Raw genomic sequence first — 24,878 nt, 5'->3', positions numbered from 1 at the left:
AAATTCTTAGTATATTAATTTGCATTACTATTTATCGTGACTTTTCTACTTCGTATAAGAATGGTCAGCAATCATTTGCAGGTGAGCAGTACGGTTTGTATTTTAATAGATAATAAATCAAAAGAGATGCAATTTACTTAAAAAGGTGTCACTGCAGTAAATATCATCAAGCATACTCTGCCAAAAAAACTCGCATGTTGTGTTTTCTCCTACATCCAAGTCTGTGGACTCCAAATAGATCTTTTACAGCAATCTGTTCGTATACTGACTGACTTAAGAAACGCAACACTCATTTTGTAGATTTTTTTTTACCAAATCAAGTTTGATCCTCATACAACTACTATTCATGCTTATCATGCTTCTTTCTCCTTTGAAAAAATCAACATCTGACTTACCTATGGTTATTAAACATACCGAATAATTGAAATCGCAAGAATTTCAGAAAGCGAAATTTCGAGCCAATAAAAGATTTTTTTCATTTGTTTTCTTTGTGAAACAGTTCTTTCAATTCTTGGACACACTGAACTCAGTTAAAAATGTTGCATCCCCAAATTGCAAAGACTGAAGAATAAAAAACTGAATCAACCCCTTAGAATACTGCAAACAGGAAAACGTGAACGTGCTGCAATCAGACAATTTGACGCCAGAAACTCGTTCAACTGTCCTTTCGACAATGATACCGGTAGAAGTGATTTGTTGAAGACCATCAATGACCATCTCAACATGTAGTGACAATGCAACGTCAATAGAATTTGATTACGCAACGTCATTTTCGAGACAGAACTACGGCCGCAACGCCGTCAAATGCTAATCAAATTGCTGAATGCCATTTTGCACAGATTCATTCCATAAATGTTTCTTATTAACTGAACTGCCAAGGAATTGACAGCAGAAAAACATTTAAAGCCTTAAAGTTTCAACCGAACAATTGCCAAAACCCATTGCAATTGGTGGAACAACGGTAAAATAAGAAAGTGAAAAACAGAACCCAAAACGTGCCGAACAGAATTGGTTGACCTTTCTGATAATAATTTTGGCGTTTGTTACAGGCAGTATTGTGACGGTTATACGTTCATTGGGGAAGGGACAACCAGGGTTTTAGTGTATAGCACAATATTTGAACGTTGAAAACGACGTCATCAATTCAACCTCCGACCTGGATTTTTTTTAAAACATTGAAATAATGAAAGAACTTTCTGTTCGTAAGTTTGTTAACAAAAAAAATGAATATTTGAAAATGGGAATTACAAAGAATAATCTAGTGTTTCGTTTCTTAAGTCGGTCAGTATATTATGAGTTAACATTAACTCTAACTTGAAGCTGAACAAAGATTTGATAAGGTCAAATACATGCGATTTATTGGGCAACTGATTGTATAATTTCACTTTTAAACAAATGCTGTTTGAAAAAACTGAGCAACAAATGAACAACTTTCTTAGAATAACTAGTATGGTGATTGTAACTGATAACAGAATGCTTCGGGTTTTGAAAACAACAGTATAACTTTTTCAGCGATAACTATTGCTTTATTAAAGGCAAATCTGTTAAGATCTCATTGAAATATTCTATATATATTTTTTGGAATGATATGTACACTTCTCGGTCACTAAATTTGATCACCACAATGTTATTGATCTTTCGACTCCCTGATAGATTGTTGTTGTATATTTACATCGGATGTGACCCTGAGAGGTCAAACCGGTGTTATGTTGCCTCAGAAATTTGCTTGTGCTTTTGATTTATAATAAGCGAACGTTTTTCGTATAAATACGCTGATATTATTGAGTGCCACCTAACATTCCATATCGCAGGTCTTCAATGAATACTCATGAAATATTTTTAAGATCATAGATAAATGATAATGATTTTTTTTTGCTATCGTCGTCTATTCGTCTCCTTGAAGACGATATTAAGAATTGGACGATGGACAGTCAGTGCGTGAATGCTTCTTACTACCTGATTGGAAGATATTACGAGACTTGAATAATCAAAGTTTATTGATTGGTTAGGACAATCCAAACCTAGTAAATGTCTTTCAATCCCGTAGAGTGTCGGTTTTGTCCTCTCTATTTTAGCAATTAGATTTTGCTTGGTCATTAATCATGCATATTCATGATATTGGTACACAGGCAACTTTTATCTGTAAATAGCCGAATCTTCTGGAGTTTCGTAGACAACAACGTTAAACGATAACGTGTGACCTCAAGTGTTTGGTAAAATTTGTTGATTGATGCACGGGGCTATTCTAGTGAAATGAATTAATCTACAAAGCGAGAGTACTTTAAGTCATTAAAGATTGCATATTTTGGCGTTAATATTGAGTCACTGATAAGGTCTTTGCGTCGGAACTAAAGACATTTATTCTAAAAACAGTTGTTGGCATGACACGGGTTATGTTCTTCTCATATATGTTATGATGGTATGATACTAAACCCCTAACGGGAAGTATTGTGCCTGATGTTCATATGATGAAATCATAATCTTTCAGTCAGTTTAATTGAAGTCTGGAGCTGGCATGTCAGTTAACTGCTAGTAGTCTTTTGTTATTTATGTATTATTGTCATTTTGTTTATTTTCTTTGGTTACATCTTCTGACATCAGACTCGGACTTCTCTTGAACTGAATTTTAATGTGCGTATTGTTATGCGTTTATTTTTCTACATTGGTTAGAGGTATAGGGGGAGGGTTGAGATCTCACAAACATGTTTAACCCCGCCGCATTTTTGCGCCTGTCCCAAGTCAGGAGCCTCTGGCCTTTGTTAGTCTTGTATTATTTTTATATTAGTTTCTTGTGTACAATTTGGAAATTAGTATGGCTTTCATTATCACTGAACTAGTATATAATTGTTTATGGGCCAGCTGAAGGACGCCTCCGGGTGCGGGAATTTATCGCTACATTGAAGACCTGTTGGTGACCTTCTGCTGTTGTTTTTTATTTGGTCGGGTTGCTGTCTCTTTGACACATTCCCCATTTCCATTCTCAATTTTATTTCCATTTTCATCAGCTAAGAGACGACTAGCCCTTTTTGAAAGGCTAATACTCATGTATTGGAGAAATATATCTATCAGTAACACATTATCAACACCAAAAATGTGTGTTGACGCATGCGGAAACATATCTCGACAGATGATCTGCTCTGCGGATCTGCTATATATAAAACAACAAACCAGATTATACTGATAACAAATGAATATAACACTAAAATAGGCGAGGTTAACTTCGCTGTCATTTATTGTATTGATCATCCACTGGAACTCGTCGCAGAAAAAAAAATATATCAATGTACCTTAACCTAACTTTCAGGTATAGAGATTCGACTATCCACCAGATCTTGCGGTCATCCGATGTTCAGTTCTTCAGTACTACGATAATGCTGAAGTTGTCACGATTTGTCGTTCCTTAGTAATTATTTATTACACTATTTGATATATGGAATCGTTATAAAGTCTATTCTTGTACATTATCGGTATAGGTTAATTATCGTTGAGTCGTAAAAATGATTAGGCTTAACTGTTTCTCATTAAAAAATCCCTTACGAACAATAATGATACGAATACAAACAAAACTACCAGAACTTGAAAAAACACAACAAAAACCATTCGAAAACATACATATCTTTTTCAAATTCAAATATTTTATTGGACAAAGCACATATGATACAATGCGTATTCCAAGATATAAACACATTAAACATGACAATTTATGCAAATACAACATAAAGAAAACATTTGAAGTACCAATTATATATATAATATCACAGTATTACATAGTATTATACTTATGGTAGACCAACTGACATTAGATTATTATTACGAGCTTCAAAAGCTTGACTTAAATAACTACATATTTGTCTGGTGTTAACTATAGTTAACTATAGTTTCATTATAGTCATTACACGTAGCGAGTGGTTTGGATAGTTCACAGTCTGGTGTTAACTATAGTTAACTATAGTTTCATTATAGTCATTACACGTAGCGAGTGGTTTGGATAGTTCAACTATGGAATCATTAGCATGGTATACTGCATGAGGTTGTGAATTCGAGCCCCGCTTGTGGCATGCACGCTGTTTGACTTCAATGCCACGTATATTCCCTATACATAATATAGAAATATCCGTTTAATTTTTGTTTCGCATTGTTTTAAGGTAACCATATTAATCATACCTTTTCGATCTCTGGCTAAGCTTAACAACTGACTTTTTATGCCTCTTGCTTGGAAAACCATGTACTTCCTTTCATCAATAATTTAATGTACATATATGTATTATTAAGATTGATTTTTTTAACAGGATGTTAAGTGTTTATGTACTAAAGCATTGAGCTTATTATATATAAGTTAACTTGTCTACTATAAATAAATATATCCGTGACCTGTGTAAATATACATTATGTAAATGAAAAATATCACAAATGATTACGTTTCTGTTATGGTAACTATAGTTACGCAGAAATCGTTTTCACTTTTGTTAATAAAAACTAAAAATATATTTTGAATTTACTCTAAGCTTACATTTTGTTTCACAAATTTTCGATCATGTGACTCGTTTGTTTTCAAAGTTAATTGATTGATTGATTGTTGGTTGCTTAACGTCCAGTGGCAAATATTTCATGCATATTCAGGACGAGAACAAGTTTACTATAAATACAAAAGGTAGGTCTTGTCATAATAGAAGCCATTTAGGATGATAGTCGGGGAAATTTGGACTATCGCTGTAAAATGCCATCAGAAATTTTGCCTTGCAACAGGCCTACCTACGGACCCTCAGAGAGTTATTGCAAGGGTTATTATCGAGCAAAGAGCGTGACACTCTCTAAACACGAGACATCGGATTTAATGTCCTCATTCTTACCGGACGTGACTGCGAACTTAATACATCCCGCACAGCCAAACTGGTAAGCCCCACTTCGGCAAGCGTTTTACTGCCGGTCGGTTGAAGAACCTTGCATAAACAAGTAATAGTATTGTAAAAATAAGTAGATAGTAGGATTGCCAATGAATCTACTACCCAACATCGACCAAAAGACGTGTATGTACTTCAACAATGAGACTGTGACACCCCGTTCCGTAATGTAAGCTATTAAACGCCACGGCAACACAAAGTGTAAAACAATTTAAAAAACGAGAAAACCAACAACTTGACTTTAATGATAAAACAAATAGCGGAACACAAATATTATCACAGGCTTCTGACCTAGGACATACACACTCATAATGTGGCGGTGTTAAACATATTTCACGCGATAGCTCATGCATTTCCACAACTGCAACAAACATCATTTGGAAAAGTCTCTGACTTATCAGATTGCCAGCACGATATAGTATCTTGTATTTTCCTCACACAACAAATTTTATGAAAGGAACTGCATTTCTCAATATCCATTTCTGGTATAAAAGGAGTAGGTCCGGTAAGGGCCGATTTTGGCCTAAAATAATAGGTTAATCTAACGAAAGATTTTGGACACTTTTTAAACACTTAAGTGTCTATTTCAGTTGATTCAATTAGTTCATGTGCAAGATTTTAACTGGTTAAGTCGTTAAAACCGCTCCGATTTAAGCTTAGATATGAAAAATCTATCAAATATGCAAAAAATCGTCACTTTACAAATGGTTTTTGTCATAAATGAAAGTGGCCGCATCCGTGTTCATCCTCAACCTTTAAATATATTATGTATTATTATCAAATACAACTTACATTTCAATATTATGAATGAACACGAATGCGGCCACTTTCATTTAAGACGGGAACCGTCTAAGATTTAACCAAAATGCTAAAATTGTGTGATGATTTCAGTAATTTAGCATGACTTAATGATATTAGTACCCAATATATGTGCAAAGTATTGTCAAAATCAGCCCATATTTGTGTAGCAGAAGCATTCTACTTTCAAATAAATAGATCAAAAATTACATTTTCACAATTTCTCAATATCCATTGCTGGTAAAATTTAATGTGTACGGAAAACAGTTACTATTTTAGTCAGAGACATATAATACTATATATAATATAGTATTATATGTCTCTGTTTTAGTATAGGAAGTAGAAAAATACTTTTTTAAGGTCAGATAAAATCATTACTATTTATCTCTTTATTCTTTCTTATGGTTTGTTTATAAAAATCATAATATTTCTCAATATCGGCTCAAGTATTGCGAATAAGAAAAAAAATCAAGAAAAAAAATCGACAGGCGAGAAGTAATATTTAGGACCTTTAATAACTGGAAATTTGGTCGCTGAAAACTATGAATTAAAGAATAATTAAATCGAAATTATCATTTTAACTACTTTCTTAATTTGAAGTTTTAATATTTCCAAGGATTTGTATAGTTACTGTAGACTATAAAAATCCTTGAAATTTCAATACATTTCTTCAGTATTTTAAAAAAAAAATATTTATCATCATCTCATAAATTCGTATTTTGATTTTAATTATAAACAATAAATAACAAAAGTAAAAAAAAAGGCAGCAGACAGCCTACTCTACAAATTATAGGTCGATTTTGGTCACTTTATTTTTTTATTTCAATAGTGGTTGACCGAGTTTGTTACAGGCCGAGGCAACCTTTTCAAGCAGCATATAAAACTACGTGGCGATTGTTTATAGGGTCGACATTGTAAGCAATTTTATTTTAAAGTTGTCTCCCTTCATTGTGACACACAACATCCGATAAATGAGAAAATGATGTTGGAAATCCTGTCCTGCTGTTATTAAACCTTGTAGACATTGTCATGAAAAAGTCCATAGTGAATTAAAACATAAGACCAATTTGTAATAATCTGATATGACACAAGAAACGATTTAATTGTCTTAGAGGTCGTGAGGAGTAAAATTTCAGTAATATACAACTCCAGTGTGTTTATGTATCATGTCCTAAAATAACCTATTTGTTATCCATTTAGTTTAATGTGCAGATAGAAACGTAGTTTATATATTTTTAAAAACAAACTAAAAGACTTTGTCATGGCTTCCCCAATAAAAGACCAAACTGTGGCTAAGAAACTGGTAGAGAACTTGCAGACTGATTTGAGAGGACTCTCTGCAGAGGCTAAGAAGAAACATCCAAATATCAAAGAGGTACACATATACAGCTCAATAACTATGACTATAACTGTGAACATAACATGCCTCTCAATCCCTACTGAATGTAATCTATTTTTGAATTCCTTGGTCAGAGGAAGAGACAGTACAAAATGTACCTAAGATTGGCCACAATTCATTACCACAACAGTATTCAGATATATATATTCTAGCTAGAGAGACGGACATATAGAGAATTTACGGACCATGCTGATATTTTTTCACAGTTAAAGTAAAAATATCATAACGACCTAAGAGCTAGGGTTTCAGCAGCTATATTTAGTTGTGATATTGACAGCTTGTGGTATTTTTGCTGCAGCAAAACAAGCTTTACTTAAGGGCATACAATACAGTTACAGGGAAGGTAATGATATTGCAAATGTAAAATGCTATTTTCCTGACGTCAAGCTATGACATATAAAAAAAAGATGCATTTTTCAACTGATTTTTTTCACTCAAACTTATTGAATTTGAACACGAGTGCATGGACCCCTATTTTTTAAAAAGACATTTTGTTTCATTGTTGCAGGGAAATTATGTCATGTATGTGGACCAAATTTTATAAAACTGTAAATTGTGCATTTTTAGAAAAAATTTATTAAATATACAACAAAAAATTATGTTTTTTTCTTAATTCATGACCATTCGATAATCTGAATAAAAAATGCATAATAATTTAGGATACTTAGAAAATACAAAATAACAAAATATTTAACAAAAAACAATTTGTGTTTATCTTTTGAAACAAAAAAGTTATGGTTTTCTTTTGAAAGAGAAAATACAGCCACAAATCTGAAATTTTGAGCAAATATACAAAATTTCGACCTCATTTAACTCAAAAAGTAGCATAAGAAGGTATATTTATTATTACATATTGGATTTAATGAGACAAAAAATAGCCTACATGGAAATTTTCATCAAACTGTAAATACGGAATCTGTATCGTATGCCCTTAACACAACGTGATGGTACCCAAATTGCACCTATTTTACAATTACAGCAGCAAAAAATCTTACGAGATTTCCTAGAGACTAAACAATTTTTATTTTTATGATTTGATGCTATGCACGTCTTTCAACATAAAAAGTATATAAATATTTAGATATACACAACACGTTCACAGTATTTATCAACAGATGAAGTGTTTACTGAAAAAGCTAAATGTATGGAAACGTCACCATTGGACGTCATCAAAACGTCATCCTTATAAAGTTACATGTAGCAAATACAATGTATGTTACTAGTATCCATTTCTTAAAAAATGAATAGTAAACATTGACTAATATCCAATTATTCAAAATATTTGAAGAATTAAACAAAGGCTATGTAATTCCACTTTGAGGATGCAAATTTAAGCATGGATTCAATTTGGGTACTCCTCATTACTGAATCATTGATGGTTTGGAGGTCAGTTTAGATAAATTTTTCTATGATTCTATATGGATTCAAAATTAAATTGGTGAAACCATATTGTAAATAATGATACATCTACAAAATAAACACATAATGGAAACTTTTGTCTGAAGCAGAAATAAACAAAGGTTAAAAAAATGTCAAAATAGGTGCAAATTGGGTACCCTCACGTTATACATGTAAGAAAGGAAGTTTGTTTTGTATATTTTAAAGTGATGAATATTTTCACAAATTAGTAATGGCTTTTTTAGAAAACACACTTTAAGAGTTGAATTACAACAAATGTATAAAACTCCATTTATTAATCTCTTCCTTATTCACTACATCTCACAGTTCCCTATTTGAAGATAAATTTTCTATAGGAAAAGCATCAAGAAGTATAATATGAGACTTTTATATGTATTTGCTTTTCTATTCCAGATTTCAGAAAAAATACAGTTGAAATTAAGGACAATAACTGCTAAAAATGAAGGAATCATAGCAGGTAAGAAATAGGATTTTTCACAGTGAAATTATGGATAAAAGATTTATGTGTTTTGTATATATTTCTTGTATAGAAAGATTTTGATAAGAAGAGGAAAGTAAAACAAATGTACTTACTTCCAATCTCAATAAAAAAGTCAGTGTCCATACATACAGTTGTACGAGTTTACTTTGAGGGAAATCTCTTTAAAATTAAACCTTTTAGTGGTTGACTGCTATATTTCTTACTTTGTGCTGTTTTTTGGCAAACATAAGTAACAGGTGGAACCAGGATCTACTTTGTTCTAAACCTACAACTTGTATCATAGTTTTTTCTGTTCTAAAACAATTAGGAATCTTGAAGACATCTTCCACAATTTTACTTACAGTTGATTGCATTGAGTAAGTAGGTAAAGGTAATATATTTGGTTAGCTTGCTTGCTAGCTGAACCATGAAGTCATTATTAGGTTAGGTAAACTACAATCCTTTAAGAGTACCGGTAGACTAGTTCGACAGGTAACCAATCTACTTGTCTGTTGGACTAAGCTACTTCAAAAGGAGGGCAGTAACTAGTTAACCTTACCTAATAAGGACTTCACTGTTCAGCTAGCAAGCAAGCTAAGTTAAATCAAAGATTTAACCTTTACTACATTCAATGCAATCAGCTGTAACAGATTTGATACATTCCCACAGTCTAATGGATGTAACCAAGCATGGGATGGTGTCCATACATACATACTTTAATGTTAGTTTTGTTTGCCCACTGGTTAGAAGAACTAAAACTGGAAAGTATATGATTTAAAAAAAAATACAGTATTTGTTTTTCAACTGTTCATGAAATTTATTATCATAATTCATGGATGGTGTCCATACATATATACTTTAATGTTAGTTTTGTTTGCCCACTGGTTAGTAGAACATAAAACACCTAAACACTTTCGAGGTTTTGTTTCAAATAATTCTACTTTCGTTTTAACAGGTCTGATACCAGCTAGTGCAGAAATAGTTCAACCTTTTGTAATGGGATGTGATACAAAAAATTCCAAAATTATGCAGATTTGTTTGGGAGGGGTTCAGAGGTTAATCTCACATGAAGCAGTGTCAATGGTAAGTTCTCAGACACTTTACAGATTTGTTTTCCTGAACCTGTAATGATAAAAAAAAATAATATATCTAAGACACTTTATAGATCTTTCTTTTTTGGAGAATCTCACCTTTGAATAATTATTATGGATGTCAATCGAGTACTTGAGTATTGCTCGGTAGTACAGAGTATCGATTACCAAAATGATACTCGACTTATCAGTCTCTTGTTATAATGTTGTTACTTTCTTAAGCATATTAACACAAAAATGTTTTTTTTTAGAGTGCCTCCCGGGAAATCATTATTCATTAATCAAAATCAATAAAAATTAAAATACTATTCGAATGTTTTGCTTTAACTGTCATTTAAAATTTCTCCAATAAAAGGAACATGTACAATACATGAACACGATAATTTTTTCAAGGCTTACGTTTTATTTCATCTTATTCACTCCCATCTCTGTACACTCAGAGCATATTTACTTTCATCAGCAGGACTGTTAGTTACCTAACAAATTTGAGAAACCACTACGTCCCAGAAAATGTTGACAAAATACTATTTTTGAAAAAAGAACAAATTGGTTAATTGCACACTGTGTCAATCCTCAGAAAAATGGTTAATGGCATCAGTAAGTTCTAATCATAACCCCTTGGTTGATCATACAATGTGATTTTCTAAGGATCCCAAATACTGTTGTTTAAGTAATAGTTTTTCTTGAGATATTAATTGATTACTTGATTAGATTATTACCTATTTACTTAATTAGTACATGTAGTAAATGAGGTTTTAATTATGGTATTAAATTCCTTGATCTATTATCTAGTCCAAGTAATTATGTTGAAGGCTTTACTATAATAAGACAACAATCCACAATATGTGTACATGAAAAAGTATAATTTTGTGTTTTCATTTTGTAAATGTTTTACCGAGTGAGTACTTAAGTATCGCTCGGTAAATCCAACGAGTAATAGATAAATAAATCTTCACTGAGTTGACATCCCTAAAAATTATATCTAGTTATGAATTGTCCAAATTCTGATCAAGGCTGTAAGAAAGATTTTCACAAAATTTTCTTTAAATGCCTTTTCATTTGTTGTTTGGTGACATTTACCTACTTAAAATTCAACCAACTACTAGTTTCTCTTTTGTGAAATCTAAGAGAAACACATTCTACACATGAATATTAGATTATAGATGAAGGATACATTGTACTTGGAACTACTAAATTTTTATCATTTACAGGCTATTATTTGAACTTGGAACTATTTTTCATTATGGAATTTGCATAATTTCTTGTGCTGGAATTTTTTAATAAATTCCATTTTTATTTGTTAAAAAATTGTGTTATAATGTTTTGAGCGGATCATAACACTTTCCATACAATTTATTTTGGTAAGATAGTGTTGTGTGCGGCACAGTTCATTCTATTAAAAATGTACTATCTTCTTTGTAATAGAAAGTGTTGTGCGCAGCACAGAGCATTTGAGTACAGAAAAAACATGGAATTTATTAAAAATTTCCAGCACAAAAAATTATGCTAATTCCATAATTAAAAATAATTCCAAGTTCAAATAATAGCCTTTTCATTGTTAAATATCAAGATAAGAAGAAAGACAAGCTATATATTTATCTGAAAATGTCTTAAGGGGATGTTAATGATTTAACGATACTTAAATACCCTTAATTAATGCTAGGGTAATGATTTGAAATGTGTGTCTGTTAGATGAATGAAAATACATAATTTAATCCTCATTTTCATTTATTTCATAGAACCAGGAATCAAAACTGGAAAGTATATGATTTTAAAAAAAATACATTATTTGTTTCTCAACTGTTCATGAAATTTAATATTATAATTCATAGAAAATGTGTATTGACACCAAACATAAATGACCCCAGAAGTTATTAAACACTTGTTTTTAAAAGCTATGCTATATTTCAGACTGCTGCAGATAGTATTATAAGTATGTTATGGAATCTGATGGAGTCTGGACAGGAAGAGTTGAAAGTTTTACAGACAGCTATTATATTAATAACAACTAATTCAGTTGTACAGCATGAATCATTGGCTAAGGTATTGGTTAAAAAGTCAAATTAGGAGTTGCTTGTGTTTTCTGAAATTGTTTTTACCTACCATAAACTTCGATGGCCTGCTCCATTGTTTTTTAAAAAACAATATATTGTGTACTTATTATGGCAGAATACACTGAGAAAAATTAACTTGGAATTAGCATTGCTTCTTTATAAAAATTGGTTATGGGTAAGGTTAACAAATTGTGACATACCAAAAGTGTATAAAACCAAGAAGGAAAGTTGAACAACACAAATGTTATCAATGAAATAAATAAATAAAGTTTTGATGCAAACACTAAATATTTTTTTTGTGCCTTGTCATCTGCTTGTAATAATTATTTGTTTCTAAAATTACAATCAAAGGAGATTTTGAAACGTTGGTTGAATGGCAAACAGTTAATTTATAACTAAATTCCTGGTTTTCAATCAAAATTAATGTTGAATAATATGTTATTGTTATTTCCTTTTTTCAGGCACTTGTATTATGTTTTCGCCTCCACTTCGCAAAAGACTCCACAACAATCAACACGGCTGCTGCCACCATCAAACAGTTAGTCAGCATCGTGTTTGAAAGAGTGTTATCAGAAGATAGAGTCAAGTCTCAAGGTATGTCATTATCATTAGTTTTAGAAATTTGTGTAGCGCTGCACAAATGTTGTCCAATACTGTTACAAGGCTGACTGCTTTAAAGGTCTTCCATTGATGTTTTTTTCATATTGCATTCAATCAGGAAATGATTCAGTTAAGATAAAAAGCAATAAATAAAGGCAACAGTTGTATACCGCTGTTCAAAACTCATAAATCCATGAACAAAAAACAAAATCGGGGCAACAAACCAAAACCAAGGGAAACACATTAAATATAAGAGATATAAGAGGAGAACAACAACACAACATTGAAATGTAACACACATAGAAACGGACCAAGCATCAGACAAAATCCCACGAGAATAACAAACATAACATCAAAACCAAATACATAAATTTGGGATAAACAAGAACCGTGACACGTCTTATCGCAATGTGAATTTACTAAATGGATGATTTAAAAAGGACATTGTTGTGTTTCTTCAAAGGATCTATATCTGGATGGTTTGAGGAAATTTTCTGGAGATAGGAAGACCATTTTGAAAAATTGAAAATATTTTAGTAGATGATTCAATTTTGTTTTGTTTTTATGAAAGAGAGTATGGAAGAACATGAATAAATAAAAAGTAAAGAATATTCTAATACGTTTCAAAAATGTAATTTTTGTTATGTTATCTAAAAAATATTCAATAAAAATATAAAAAAAGGAGTTATCTCCCTTTACCAAAAAAAAAGTGAATCCCATTTTTTTCCAGCAATTGTTAAGATAAAATAATATGAATTTCTGAAGGTGATGATTTCTCCCAGTCAGCAACATAGGCATAAGTTAGATGACTGTGTTGTTTCCTCATTTTTCCCCCTATTTTCCTATTTTTAGTTCTAACAACTTCTATAATGGGGGTCGACAGTGGGTTCCTGATTTCTACATCCATCTCCCCTCACTCCAAGACAGAAAGTGGTAAAGGAAAATTTTTGCAGTATTACTTTTTTTTACTCCCCCCTCTTCCAACCTCTTCCTAGATTCCCTTATCCTTGTCTAACCCCTTCCTTTCTACTTGCATATACATGTATTGTAATTTGTCTTACGAAAATTGAAAAGAAAGCATTTTGAAATTATTAAACTGCATTTTATCTTTTGACTGGTGCAATGGAAGTGACGATCCTGCTTATAAAATGGTGAATATTGGGAATGCAACAGGATAGGATGGCATCAGTAGATATTACTATTTGACCCATTTTTTTTTAGTAACTTTCTTCTAATTATGGTACGTACATAAACTGAACTAATTAAACATAGCTGAACCTACAATATAAATTATTCTCTGATTTATTTCAGCACCACTAGAACAAATGAAACTTGAAGAATTAAAGATTGGAAGTAAAACACCACCTCATTCCTTACAGCCTTGTGGAGGGGATGCCTACTTATTGTTTCAGGTCAGTTTGTTCCCCACCTCATTCTTTACAGCCTTGTGGAGGGGATGCCTACTTATTGATTCAGGTAAATTTGTTCCAAGAAACATCACCTTATTCCTTACAGCCTTGTGGAGGTGATGCCTACTTATTGTTTCAGGTAAGTTTGTTCCAAGAAACATCACCACATTCCTTACAGAGTTGTAGAGGTCTTGAGTATGGTTTGAGATAGGTATGGTAAATAAACCCCACCACATTCCTTAGAGCCTTGTGATGGTGATTCTTACTTAATGTATTAGATAGGTATAGCATCACCATATTTCTTCCAGCCAACATTGTGGTGATTCTTGAGTATTGTTTAATTTGGTAAAGCAAATAAACATTACCACATTTCTTATAGCCTTGTTGTGATGATACCTTCATGTTGTTGTAAGCAGGTGAAATCTATACCAGATACTGTATTTCAAAGAATCATTCCTACATTGTTATGTTATTATGAATTATAAAAATAAAAAAGATGTATGATTGCAAATGAGATAACTCTCCACCAGAGAATTAACAACAAAGGAGGTGAGTAGTTGTAAGGTGTCATATGGTCTTCATCAATGAGCAAAACCATTACTGCAAAGCAAACTGTAAAAGACCCCAAAATGAAGAATGTTGAACACTTTACCAATGAGAAAATGAATGACTTGATAATTGTACAAAACAATAAATAATTAAGAGATTGACAGCAACAAACCAATAAATAACAAGCATCAAACTTAGTACTGGCACATATAGAAGAAGGCATGGTTCTAATTTTGAAAATTCATCAGATAGTTTGTTAAAAATGCAGTCGATTTTTTGTACAGGACCTCTGTCAGTTAGTAAATGCAGACCAGCCTTTTTGGTTAGTTGGGATGACAGAAATGACCAGAACATTTGGCCTTGAACTCTTAGAAGCAGTTCTCACAGCATTTCCTGAAATATTTCACACAGTGAGTACTAATATTTATTCAGAAGTTAATAGGTCAAACATTGTATGGGTAGAACTACATTTCATGTATATTAAACAGGAATTCTAGGTTATAAAATGTCTTCACTGACTACAAATGATCATTGAAAATTTTTGATAAATTTCTCAAGATGAAAACGAGAGATAATTTCAGGTTACGAAATTAAACCTCATATTGAAGAGAATATATATGTTATGTAAAGATATACTTATTTGAAAGGTAATTTCACCTTATATTATATTTTGACTTTCAATCGAGAACAACAAAGCAAGAAGAAGAGAGGTCAACTAACTTTTTAATTATTTATTCAATGTAGCACTAACCTACAACATGAACATTATCCATGTTTGATTTTTAACTATATATTTTATGTACTGTTTTTCAGCATTCAGAATTCAGTTTTTTGCTCAAAGAAAGAGTATGTCCACTGGTTATAAAGCTGTTCTCACCAAGTCTGAAATACAGACAGGGGTTGCCTCCCCCTCCATCGCCAGCACCAGTTGAGAAGCCATTTTACCCTATAGTGATGAGGTTACTTAGAATCGTCTCATCATTGATCAAGAAATACTACTCATTGTTGGTTTGTATACAATTTTCCTTTTTTATGCCCCATTTATTATGCCCCATGGGCATTATGTGTTCTGATCTGTGCATCCATTTTCGGACTATTCGTTTGTCTGTTTGTTCGTTCATCCCTCCCGCTTCAAGTTAAAGTTTTTGGTCGAGGTAGTTTTGATGAAGTTGAAGTCCAACCAACTTGAAACTTAGTAAACATGATCCCTATGATATGATCTTTGTAATTTTAATTCCAAATTAAAGATTTTATCCCATTTTCACAGTCCACTGAACATAGAAAATGATAGTGTCGATGGGGCATCCATGTACTTGGAACACATTCTTGTTTGTCACTATCAATACTAATATCTGGGTTTTTTGTATGACTATTTTGTGTATCTTTATAAAAGCCTTATACTTAAAAATAATCTTTTCTCACCTTTTAATTGTCCCAGACACTGCAGTTAGAAGACCATTTGTCAGGTTAGTGTAAAGCTATCCTTCTGAATCTAATTCAAGTTAACAAAGTATGACGTTGCAGTATGTTAAGTATATGAACCAATGTTTTTTGCCATTTCAGACAACAGAATGTGAAATATTCTTATCGCTGTTAGTGAAATTTTTAGACCCTGAAAAACCTAGTTGGCAGAGATGTTTAGCTCTTGAAGTCTTACACAAACTTAGTATACAACCAGAGTTGATAAGGTATGATAATAATATGGTTTTATTGTACATTTTGAATATCTTCAATATTACCATTTACAGGACAAAAAGTTGGCTGCAATCCTTCAATTACAGTACTGTTTTTCCTTAAATATTCCATGACATCACACAAAGTTGTTATCATATAGTCATATTATTCGTTCTTATGTTGTACTGTTATACCACTGTCCCAGGTTAGGGGAGGGTTGGGATCCCGCTAACATGTTTAACCCCGCCACATTATTTATGTATGTGCCTGTCCCAAGTCAGGAGCCTGTAATTCAGTGGTTGTCGTTTGATTATGTGTTACATATTTGTTTTTTGATCACTTTTTAGCTCACCTTGCCCAAAGGGCCAAGTGAGCTTTTCTCATCACTTTGCCTCCGACTTCGTCTGTTGTCGTTGTTAACTTTTACAAAAATCTTCTGCTCTAAAACTACTGGGCCAAATTAAACCAAACTTGGCCATAATCATCATTGGGGTATCTAGTTTAAAAATGTGTCTGGTGACTCGGTCAACCAACCAAGATGGCCACCATGGCTAAAAATAGAACATAGGGGTAAAATGCAGTTTTTGGCTTATAACTCAAAAACCAAAGCATTAAGAGCAAATCTGACATGCGGTTAAATTGTTTATCATGTCAACATCTATCTTCCCTGAAAATTTCAGATGAATCGAGCAACCAGTTGTTGGGTTGCTGCCTCAGAATTTTTCATTTTAAGGAAATTTTGCTGTTTTTGGTTATCTTGAATAATATTATAGATAGGGATAAACTGTAAACAGCATTAATGTTCAGCAAAGTAAGATTTACAAATAAGTCAATTCAACCAAAATGGTCAGTTGACCCCTTTAGAAGTTACTGCCCTTTATAGTAAATTTTTGTTGATTTTCGAAAATATTTTCCACTGTAATTACTGGGCCAAGTTCATTATATATAGAGATAATTGTAGCAACAAGAATTTTCAGTAAAGTAAGATCAACAAACACATCACAATCATCAAAACACAATTTTGTTAGGATGATATGTTTAATATTCACATAGACCAAGGTGAGCGACACAGGCTCTTGAGAGCCTCTAGTTTTACATAAAAAAGGCCGTTAGTTTTCTCGTTTGAATTATTTTACATTGTTTTATTTGGGCCTTTTATAGCTGACTATGCCATATGGGCTTTGCTCATTGTTGAAGGCCGTACGGTTACCTATAGTTGTTAACCCTTAGACTGCTACACGCCACTATTATCATTCCGATAAGACAGTCCGCTACTGCTACTCGCTACTATAGTCGTTTTCCGTAACTCGTTTGTTTACACAGTTACCATGGAATGGGCGGAGTCAATATTCATGAGATTGCGGTAGTTTCGACTTGAAAGGATTCTGATTGGTTAAAAATCTGCGTTCTTTCAAATGTCTCTTGACTTTTAATGAGGTATAAGCGATAAACCGAAAGTGAAAATTTTTGATGAAAAAAGTGACAAAATGGCGGACATTATTTGGAGAAATAACCAACACGTTCAGAAGTATTTCAATGATAACGATTTAACAATGGCGGCCGATTAAAAGGATTTGAACGAGAACCGAAGATATAATAGCCAGAAATAGAAATATTCTATCAAAACTGCAAACAGGAGACTTTTAAAGCGAGAATTACGGGGATTCCCAGACCTTGTTCAAAATGGATGACATGAAACAGGATTTGCGATGTTTATCATTTCGCCTTTCAAATGTGAATCAATATTGACTGACATCGATAGACCCGAACTTTAAGTTTGTCAAGATTATATATTGATGAAAGCTTTAACAATGAACTTGTCGTATAAATATATTTGTACATGGAAGTAAAAGTCGGCGCAGTGAAAGTTGGAGGAAAATACCGGAAAATATTTGCATAAAAAAGGCTGTTGGTCTGAGAAGAAACTTTAATTTTTCGATAATCACAATGGAACTTAGTTCTTAAAAGAGATTTTTAACTATATTGGTTCAATTCTGAAGTCATGGATACTTTTACATTGATGGATTCGTAATAAAACATGAAAAAATAAGTTTACCTTTGTTTACCTCTATTCGCACCTGTACAGGTAAAAAATGACCAGAGACTCACACAAAAATAAAATAAATAAAAAATACAGAATCTAACAATACTTTTTTATATAACTTTTATTGATGAATATTCAATATTTACAAAGATACAGCAATTGTAAGTGAACATGTTTATTTCATCAGTGATTAAAATTTTACTCAGCATTACACAAAAGTACAATAGAAATCAATGCAGCAGTCTAAGGGTTAATGTTTGTCATTTTGGTCTTTTGTGGATAGTTGTCTCATTGGCAATCATACCACATCTTCTTTTTTATAAATTAGGTGGTTTGACTGTTATGAAATGTAAAAATATGCATATCAATAGTAAATGTGTGATAAAAGAACCCACATTTTTAATAGTATGCTATAAAGGACCCAAGAAAGTTGTTATAGAAGTTCAAAGAATTGGATTCCTAATGCACTCATTAAATCAAGAGAGTTAAAAAAAAAAAAATACATTTGCAGAATTTTTAAGTTTGTTCATGAAAAGATATACATGCTTTTATTTTCTTTTATTAATGAAAAAGCTACCCTAGTAGTTATCAATTAAAATGAAAGCTTTAATATTTAGAAGTTTAATTAGATTTAGTATAATATGTCAGTTTTTGGTTAACCTAAACATAAAGTACTTTTTATAGCTGTTATTAATTGTAGACTGTGATTAAATTTTTGTTTTTGTTTCATTTTGAAGATGTTTTTGTCAGAGTTATGATATGAAACAACATTCCACAAAAATATTTCGTGACATGGTAAATGGTTTAGGATCATATATACAGTCACAGTTTATGACAACATCTACTGGTCAGGGTTCTCAGAGTGGTGAGTATTATATAGTATTAAAGGTTAAATTTCAGAACAAGGCAAGAACAATAGTATTTCAAACAGTTAAATTGGATCTTTTTGAAAAAATAGATTTTAGTAATGATAGCGACAAATCTCAAAAGAAGAAAACTGTACTGGCCCTTAGTAGTCTCTATACAATAAATGGTAGTATGGATAAGCACCTGAAAATAAAGGTATGTTTTCTTATGATTAAATCTTTTAAATCACAGAATGTCAATAGCATAATATGAAATAGTTCATCATTATTAATGTTGATTTAATTTGTTTCCATCTAATAAACAGCATATCAGAACATCGTGATATAGAACATCAATCAGCCACAAATCAACAACCTGAAAATGTCTGTCATTGTCAATTTACATCACACCAAAAAAAATCGATATTAAGTGAACCATGTAGAACCACATCAGATGATCATTCTACTTCTACCACTATTAGCAACTACCATCATTTGGTTGATTATCTCGTCATTGTTTTGTGTGCGCTTGCATTCTTAAAATTAATTTAACAGAAATGAACATTTTGTGTTGTACACAGCATTTATACATGTGCAAATAAAAACACTAAACTTGAAATCTAATTGCATGTAGTAGTCCCTTGAACATATTGTTTTGCACAACTAATAGTTTATTTTAATTTTGAAGAGAGATAATATATACAAGGTTGACAAACTAGATAAGAAAAGTGTGAAGTTTTACATATAAAAAGTTTTACAAATGAAAGATAGTTTCTTGTGAAAGAATGCTTTTAATAATTTTAAGGAAACAAAGCTCCTGATATACAAGGGACACCTCCAGCCTTGGTGGGAGGGATGCCTGTTGGAGGAGGTGTTACTCCACAAGCAGCTTTCATGTACAGAGGAGTGTGGATTCCTCTAGCAATAACTGTGCCTCAGGGTCAGACTAAATCTATGTTGTAAGTTTTTTATCTAAATATAACTACATAGATTTACATCTTCATTTGATATAAGTTTTAGTACACGGTATTGAAAGAAGATGTTCAATAATGCCTTCTTCCTTGAAATATTCAAAATCTAAAATTTTAATAATGTATTACTTATATTAGGGAGTAACCATATATTTCTGATTTAAGGATAATAATTCTTAAAAATAAAACAGTTATTTAAGGAATAACAGTTCTGCAGGTGAATAGTTGTCACTGTCAATTAGTGATTATACCGCAGTCCCACTAGGCTACGATCACACTACGATCTGTGAAAAAAATGCACATTTTGACGATCGTAGTGCGATCATGTAGATAGCAGTTAGTCGTAATATCGTCATGGTGAGATCTTCAAGATCATGATGAGCGTGGCCAACTTTGAACATGTTCAAAACAATAGTGGTGCCGTCGTGGCAAAATCAGGTCGTAGTTAGAGACCATATATAAAAGCTCTTCATGTTTTGTTTGTGTGCATGTAATTTGGACCTCTTGTCCTTTTTCTCCAATGGCTCAACCATGCTTGACACATCTGTGTCATCCCTGCTATTGTTCACTAAAACATCATCATTTGAGCTTGATGGACCAGCAGTAGATTGTGATTCTGGTTGCATTGGTCGGTTTGACATCTCAGCTAGATCAGGATTCCTTTCTATTAGAGCTCCCTCTGCCTCTATATCTACTCCTACCACCACACCCACGTGTTCTGGAAGATTTTGGTGGCATGACTGTGTTGTTTCCAAGAAATCCATGAATTAATCAGAATATAAGGAATGGAACAATATTTATGTGGAACAGGATGTTGACGTTATTGCATAGAACTTAGTAGAATCGCAGTATGAACATAGATAAACGTGGTAGGAACATGTTTTTATCACAGTAGAAGCTTGGTACGATCATTTTGCAATCGGACAACTCATGGTATGGTCGTAGTGAGAAAGGGATGAGCGCAGAAAGATCTTGAAAAAAGTCGTAGAACAAGCGCGGTGATGACATGGTATAATCATAGCGGGATCGTTGTAGAAGCATGATAAGGACGTAGTAGCATTGTGAAAGCAACGAAAATTAACATGTTTATGCAGCTCATACAGCGACCTCACCACGATCTGAATTTATTTTAGATCGTGGTGAGGGTGTTGGATTGTGGTCTAGTGGGACTGGGGCTTTAGATATTATAAAAAATGCACCTGTCTTGTTTTTAGCTCACCTGGCCCGAAGGGCCAAGTGAGCTTTTCTCATCACTTGGCGTCCGTCGTCCGTCGTCGTCCGTCGTCGTTAACTTTTACAAAAATCTTCTCCTCTGAAACTACTGGGCCAAATCAAACCAAACTTGGCCACAATCATCATTGGGGTATCTAGTTTAAAAAATGTGTGGCATGACCCGGTCAACCAACCAAGATGGCCGCCACGGCTAAAAATAGAACATAGGGGTAAAATGCAGTTTTTGGCTTATAACTCAAAAATCAAAGCATTTAGAGCAAATCTGACATGGGGAAAAATGTTTATCAGGTCAAGATCTATCTGCCCTGAAATTTTCAGATGAATCGGTCAATCGGTTGTTGGGTTGCTGCCCCTGAATTGGTAATTTTGAAGAAATTTTGCTGTTTTTGGTTATTATCTTGAATATTATTATAGTTAGAGATAAACTGTAAACAGCAATAATGTTCAGCAAAGTAAGATCTACAAATAAGTCAACATGACCAAAATGGTCAGTTGACCCGTTTAGGAGTTATTGCCCTTTATAGTCAATTTTTAACCATTTTTCGTTAATTAAAGTAATCTTTTACAAAAATCTTCTCCTCTGAAACTACTTGGCCAAATTAATCCAAACTTGGCCACAATCATCTTTGGTGTATCTAGTTTAAAAAATGTGTGGCGTGACCTGGTCAACCAACCAAGATGGCCGCCATGGCTAAAAATAGAACAAAGGGGTAAAATGCAGTTTTTGGCTTATAACTCAAAAACCAAAGCATTTTGAGGAAATCTGACATGGGATAAAAATGTTTATTAGGTCAAGATCTATCTGCCCTAAAGTTTTCAGATGAATCGGTCAATCGGTTGTTGGGTTGCTGCCCCTGAATTGGTAATTTTGAGGAAATTTTGCTGTTTTTGGTTATTATCTTGAATATTATTATAGATAGAGATAAACAGTAAACAGCAATAATGTTCAGCAAAGTAAGATCTACAAATAAGTCAACATGACCAAAATGGTCAGTTGACCCGTTTAGGAGTTATTGCCCTTTATAGTCAATTTTTAACCATTTTTCGTAAATTAAAGTTATCTTTTACAAAAATCTTCTCCTCTGAAACTACTTGGCCAAATTAATCCAAACTTGGCCACAATCATCTTTGGGGTATCTAGTTTAAAAAATGTGTGGCGTGACCTGGTCAACCAACCAAGATGGCCGCCACCGCTAAAAATAGAACATAGGGGTAAAATGCAGTTTTTGGCTTATAACTCAAAAACCAAAGCATTTTGAGGAAATCTGACGGGATAAAAATGTTTATCAGGTCAAGAACTATCTGCCCTGAAATTTTCAGATGAATCGGTCAATCGGTTGTTGGGTTGCTGCCCCTGAATTGGTAATTTTGAGGAAATTTTGCTGTTTTTGGTTATTATCTTGAATATTATTATAGATAGAGATAAATTGTAAACAGCAATAATGTTCAGCAAAGTAAGATCTACAAATAAGTCAACATGACCAAAATGGTCAGTTGACCCCTTTAGGAGTTATTGCCCTTTATAGTCAATCTTTAACCATTTTTCATAAATCTAAGTAATCTTTTACATAATCTCCACTGAAACTACTAGGCCACAATCATCTTTGGGGTATCTAGTTTGAAAAATGTGTCCGATGACCTGGCCATTCAACCAAGATGGCCGCCACGGCTAAAAATAGAACATAGGTGTAAAATGCAGTTTTTTGCTTATAACTATGAAACCAAAGCATCTAGAGCAAATCTGACAAGAAGTTAAATTGTTAATCAAGTCAATATCTATCAGCCCTGAATTTTTCAGATGAATTGGACAACTGGTTGTTGGGTTGCTGCCGTCCAATTGGTAATTTTTAAAGAAATTTTGCAGTTTTTGGTTATCTTGAATACTATTATAGATAGCGATAAACTGTAAACAGCAATAATGTTCAGCAAAGTAAGATCTACAAATAAGTCAACATGACCTAAATGGTCAATTGACCCCTTAAGGAGTTATTGCCCTTTATAGTCAATTTTTAACAATTTTCATTAATTTGGTAAATTTATGTAAATTTTTACCAAATATAGTTCTCTGTTACTAATGGGCAAAGTTCATGATAGATATAATTGTAAAAAGCAAAATCGTTCAGTAAAGTAAGAACTTCAAACACATCACCATCACCAAAATACAATTTTGTCATGAATCCATTTGTGTCCTTTGTTTAATATGCACATAGACCAAGGTGAGCGACACAGGCTCTTTAGAGCCTCTAGTTGATGGTCCTCACAGTCCTAGAATTCATGTTTTTTTTGGTTTTTGTAAGACAGTAAAAATCAGCTGGTCATAAGATAGATACAGGAAATTTGATTATTAATGTTAAAGTATACCTTATAATGGTAATGATGATGGAGGAAGTAAATTGCACTTTTAAAATATATGTGGTATACCCTTTCTGTTTGGAAGTTAATTACAAATATTCTTGTTATCTAGTAGGGTTATTTTTCATTTCACAGATATATTTAGTTAGAAGTTGTAAATTATACAATTTTAGATTAGAGTTGTTAGACAGAGTTGACCCACCGGCTGTACAGGATGGATATGGTATGTCACTAGCATTCTATAGTCTGTTAGAACTTAACAGAAGTGTACAGTTCATCATAGAGGGAGAAACTAAAGATGTTACACCAGGAAAGAACAAACCTAAAGCCAAGAAACAAATTACTGGTTGGTTATTTATATTGAAAAATTGATATTGTTTAATGACAAACAAAAAGAGTTAGCATGAATCAGGAAAATATAATTTATTGACAGGACTAGTGACACTATTTAATTACAGCCGATTTTATCCTCAAAACAATGTTTATAAATGAAACAATACAGAAACAACATAAGAAAATTACATACTTGCTATTAACCAGATATTTCTCATAATATCAATAAAATGTTATACAAACTAAGATATAAATGACACCAGTGTAATAACTTTTAATCTGTCACTTCAAGTTTGTCATTATTGCATTCATTTCAATCCAGAAGGGTAAAGAATGCAGATGGGGAAATATAAATATAAAAGATATACTTTGGATTATTAGATTTTATTTAGCTTAGGATATGCCCTGAATTTAAATTAATTTAATATTACCATTATTATTTTAGACGAAGAGAGAAAGCTACAAGAAGAATTGATTAATTCCTCTTGGTGTGGGATGTTAGCAGCCTTTTCCTTGCTTTTAGATGCAAGGTAATTGTATGAAACCAAGAAATATACTTATAATCCAGAACATTTGAAATTTAAATGCTTATTTATAACTGATAGTCTTGCACCATACAATTATTTTTTTCAAAGCTTCGAAACATGTAGAAATACAGCTGTCAACAAATATTCTATCCTTTTATACGTCATGGATAGATAGTTTATATTAAAAGTATAATAATTGGTTCAAAATGGCAATGTTGT

The 24,878-nt window shown here is 32.5% G+C and overlaps 2 protein-coding genes across 7 annotated transcripts in view; one reads left to right on the top strand and one right to left on the bottom strand.

Moving 5' to 3' along the window:
• LOC134719371 (phospholipid-transporting ATPase ABCA3-like) overlaps nt 1-4,296 on the bottom strand; it is a 38,165-nt gene extending 33,869 nt beyond the window's left edge. The window contains exon 1 of the mRNA XM_063582392.1: nt 4,165-4,296. The gene's annotated coding sequence lies outside the window, so the exon portion shown is untranslated. The remainder of the gene's footprint in view (nt 1-4,164) is intronic.
• A 2,362-nt stretch (nt 4,297-6,658) lies between these two features.
• Nucleotides 6,659-24,878, top strand: part of LOC134719289 (protein MON2 homolog) — a 302,758-nt gene continuing 284,538 nt past the window's right edge. For 5 of the 6 annotated variants that reach the window (XM_063582325.1, XM_063582319.1, XM_063582304.1 and 2 more), the window contains exons 1-13: nt 6,659-7,074; nt 8,911-8,974; nt 9,933-10,060; nt 11,980-12,111; nt 12,584-12,716; nt 14,034-14,134; nt 14,965-15,090; nt 15,494-15,688; nt 16,244-16,368; nt 19,136-19,263; nt 20,049-20,202; nt 23,973-24,145; nt 24,578-24,662. In XM_063582325.1, coding sequence (XP_063438395.1) covers nt 6,961-7,074; nt 8,911-8,974; nt 9,933-10,060; nt 11,980-12,111; nt 12,584-12,716; nt 14,034-14,134; nt 14,965-15,090; nt 15,494-15,688; nt 16,244-16,368; nt 19,136-19,263; nt 20,049-20,202; nt 23,973-24,145; nt 24,578-24,662 — 1,658 coding nt within the window. In that variant the 5' untranslated portion in view covers nt 6,659-6,960. Of the gene's footprint in view, nt 7,075-8,910; nt 8,975-9,932; nt 10,061-11,979; nt 12,112-12,583; nt 12,717-14,033; nt 14,135-14,223; nt 14,271-14,964; nt 15,091-15,493; nt 15,689-16,243; nt 16,369-19,135; nt 19,264-20,048; nt 20,203-23,972; nt 24,146-24,577; nt 24,663-24,878 lie in introns of those variants that run through there. The other variant, XM_063582332.1, reaches the window with a different exon arrangement.

The sequence above is a fragment of the Mytilus trossulus genome, chromosome 1 (assembly GCF_036588685.1).
Source record: "Mytilus trossulus isolate FHL-02 chromosome 1, PNRI_Mtr1.1.1.hap1, whole genome shotgun sequence".
In the NCBI taxonomy this organism is placed as follows: domain Eukaryota; kingdom Metazoa; phylum Mollusca; class Bivalvia; order Mytilida; family Mytilidae; genus Mytilus; species Mytilus trossulus.
Note: the sequence above shows the minus strand (reverse complement) of the source record. Positions and strands in the feature narration are given on the sequence as shown.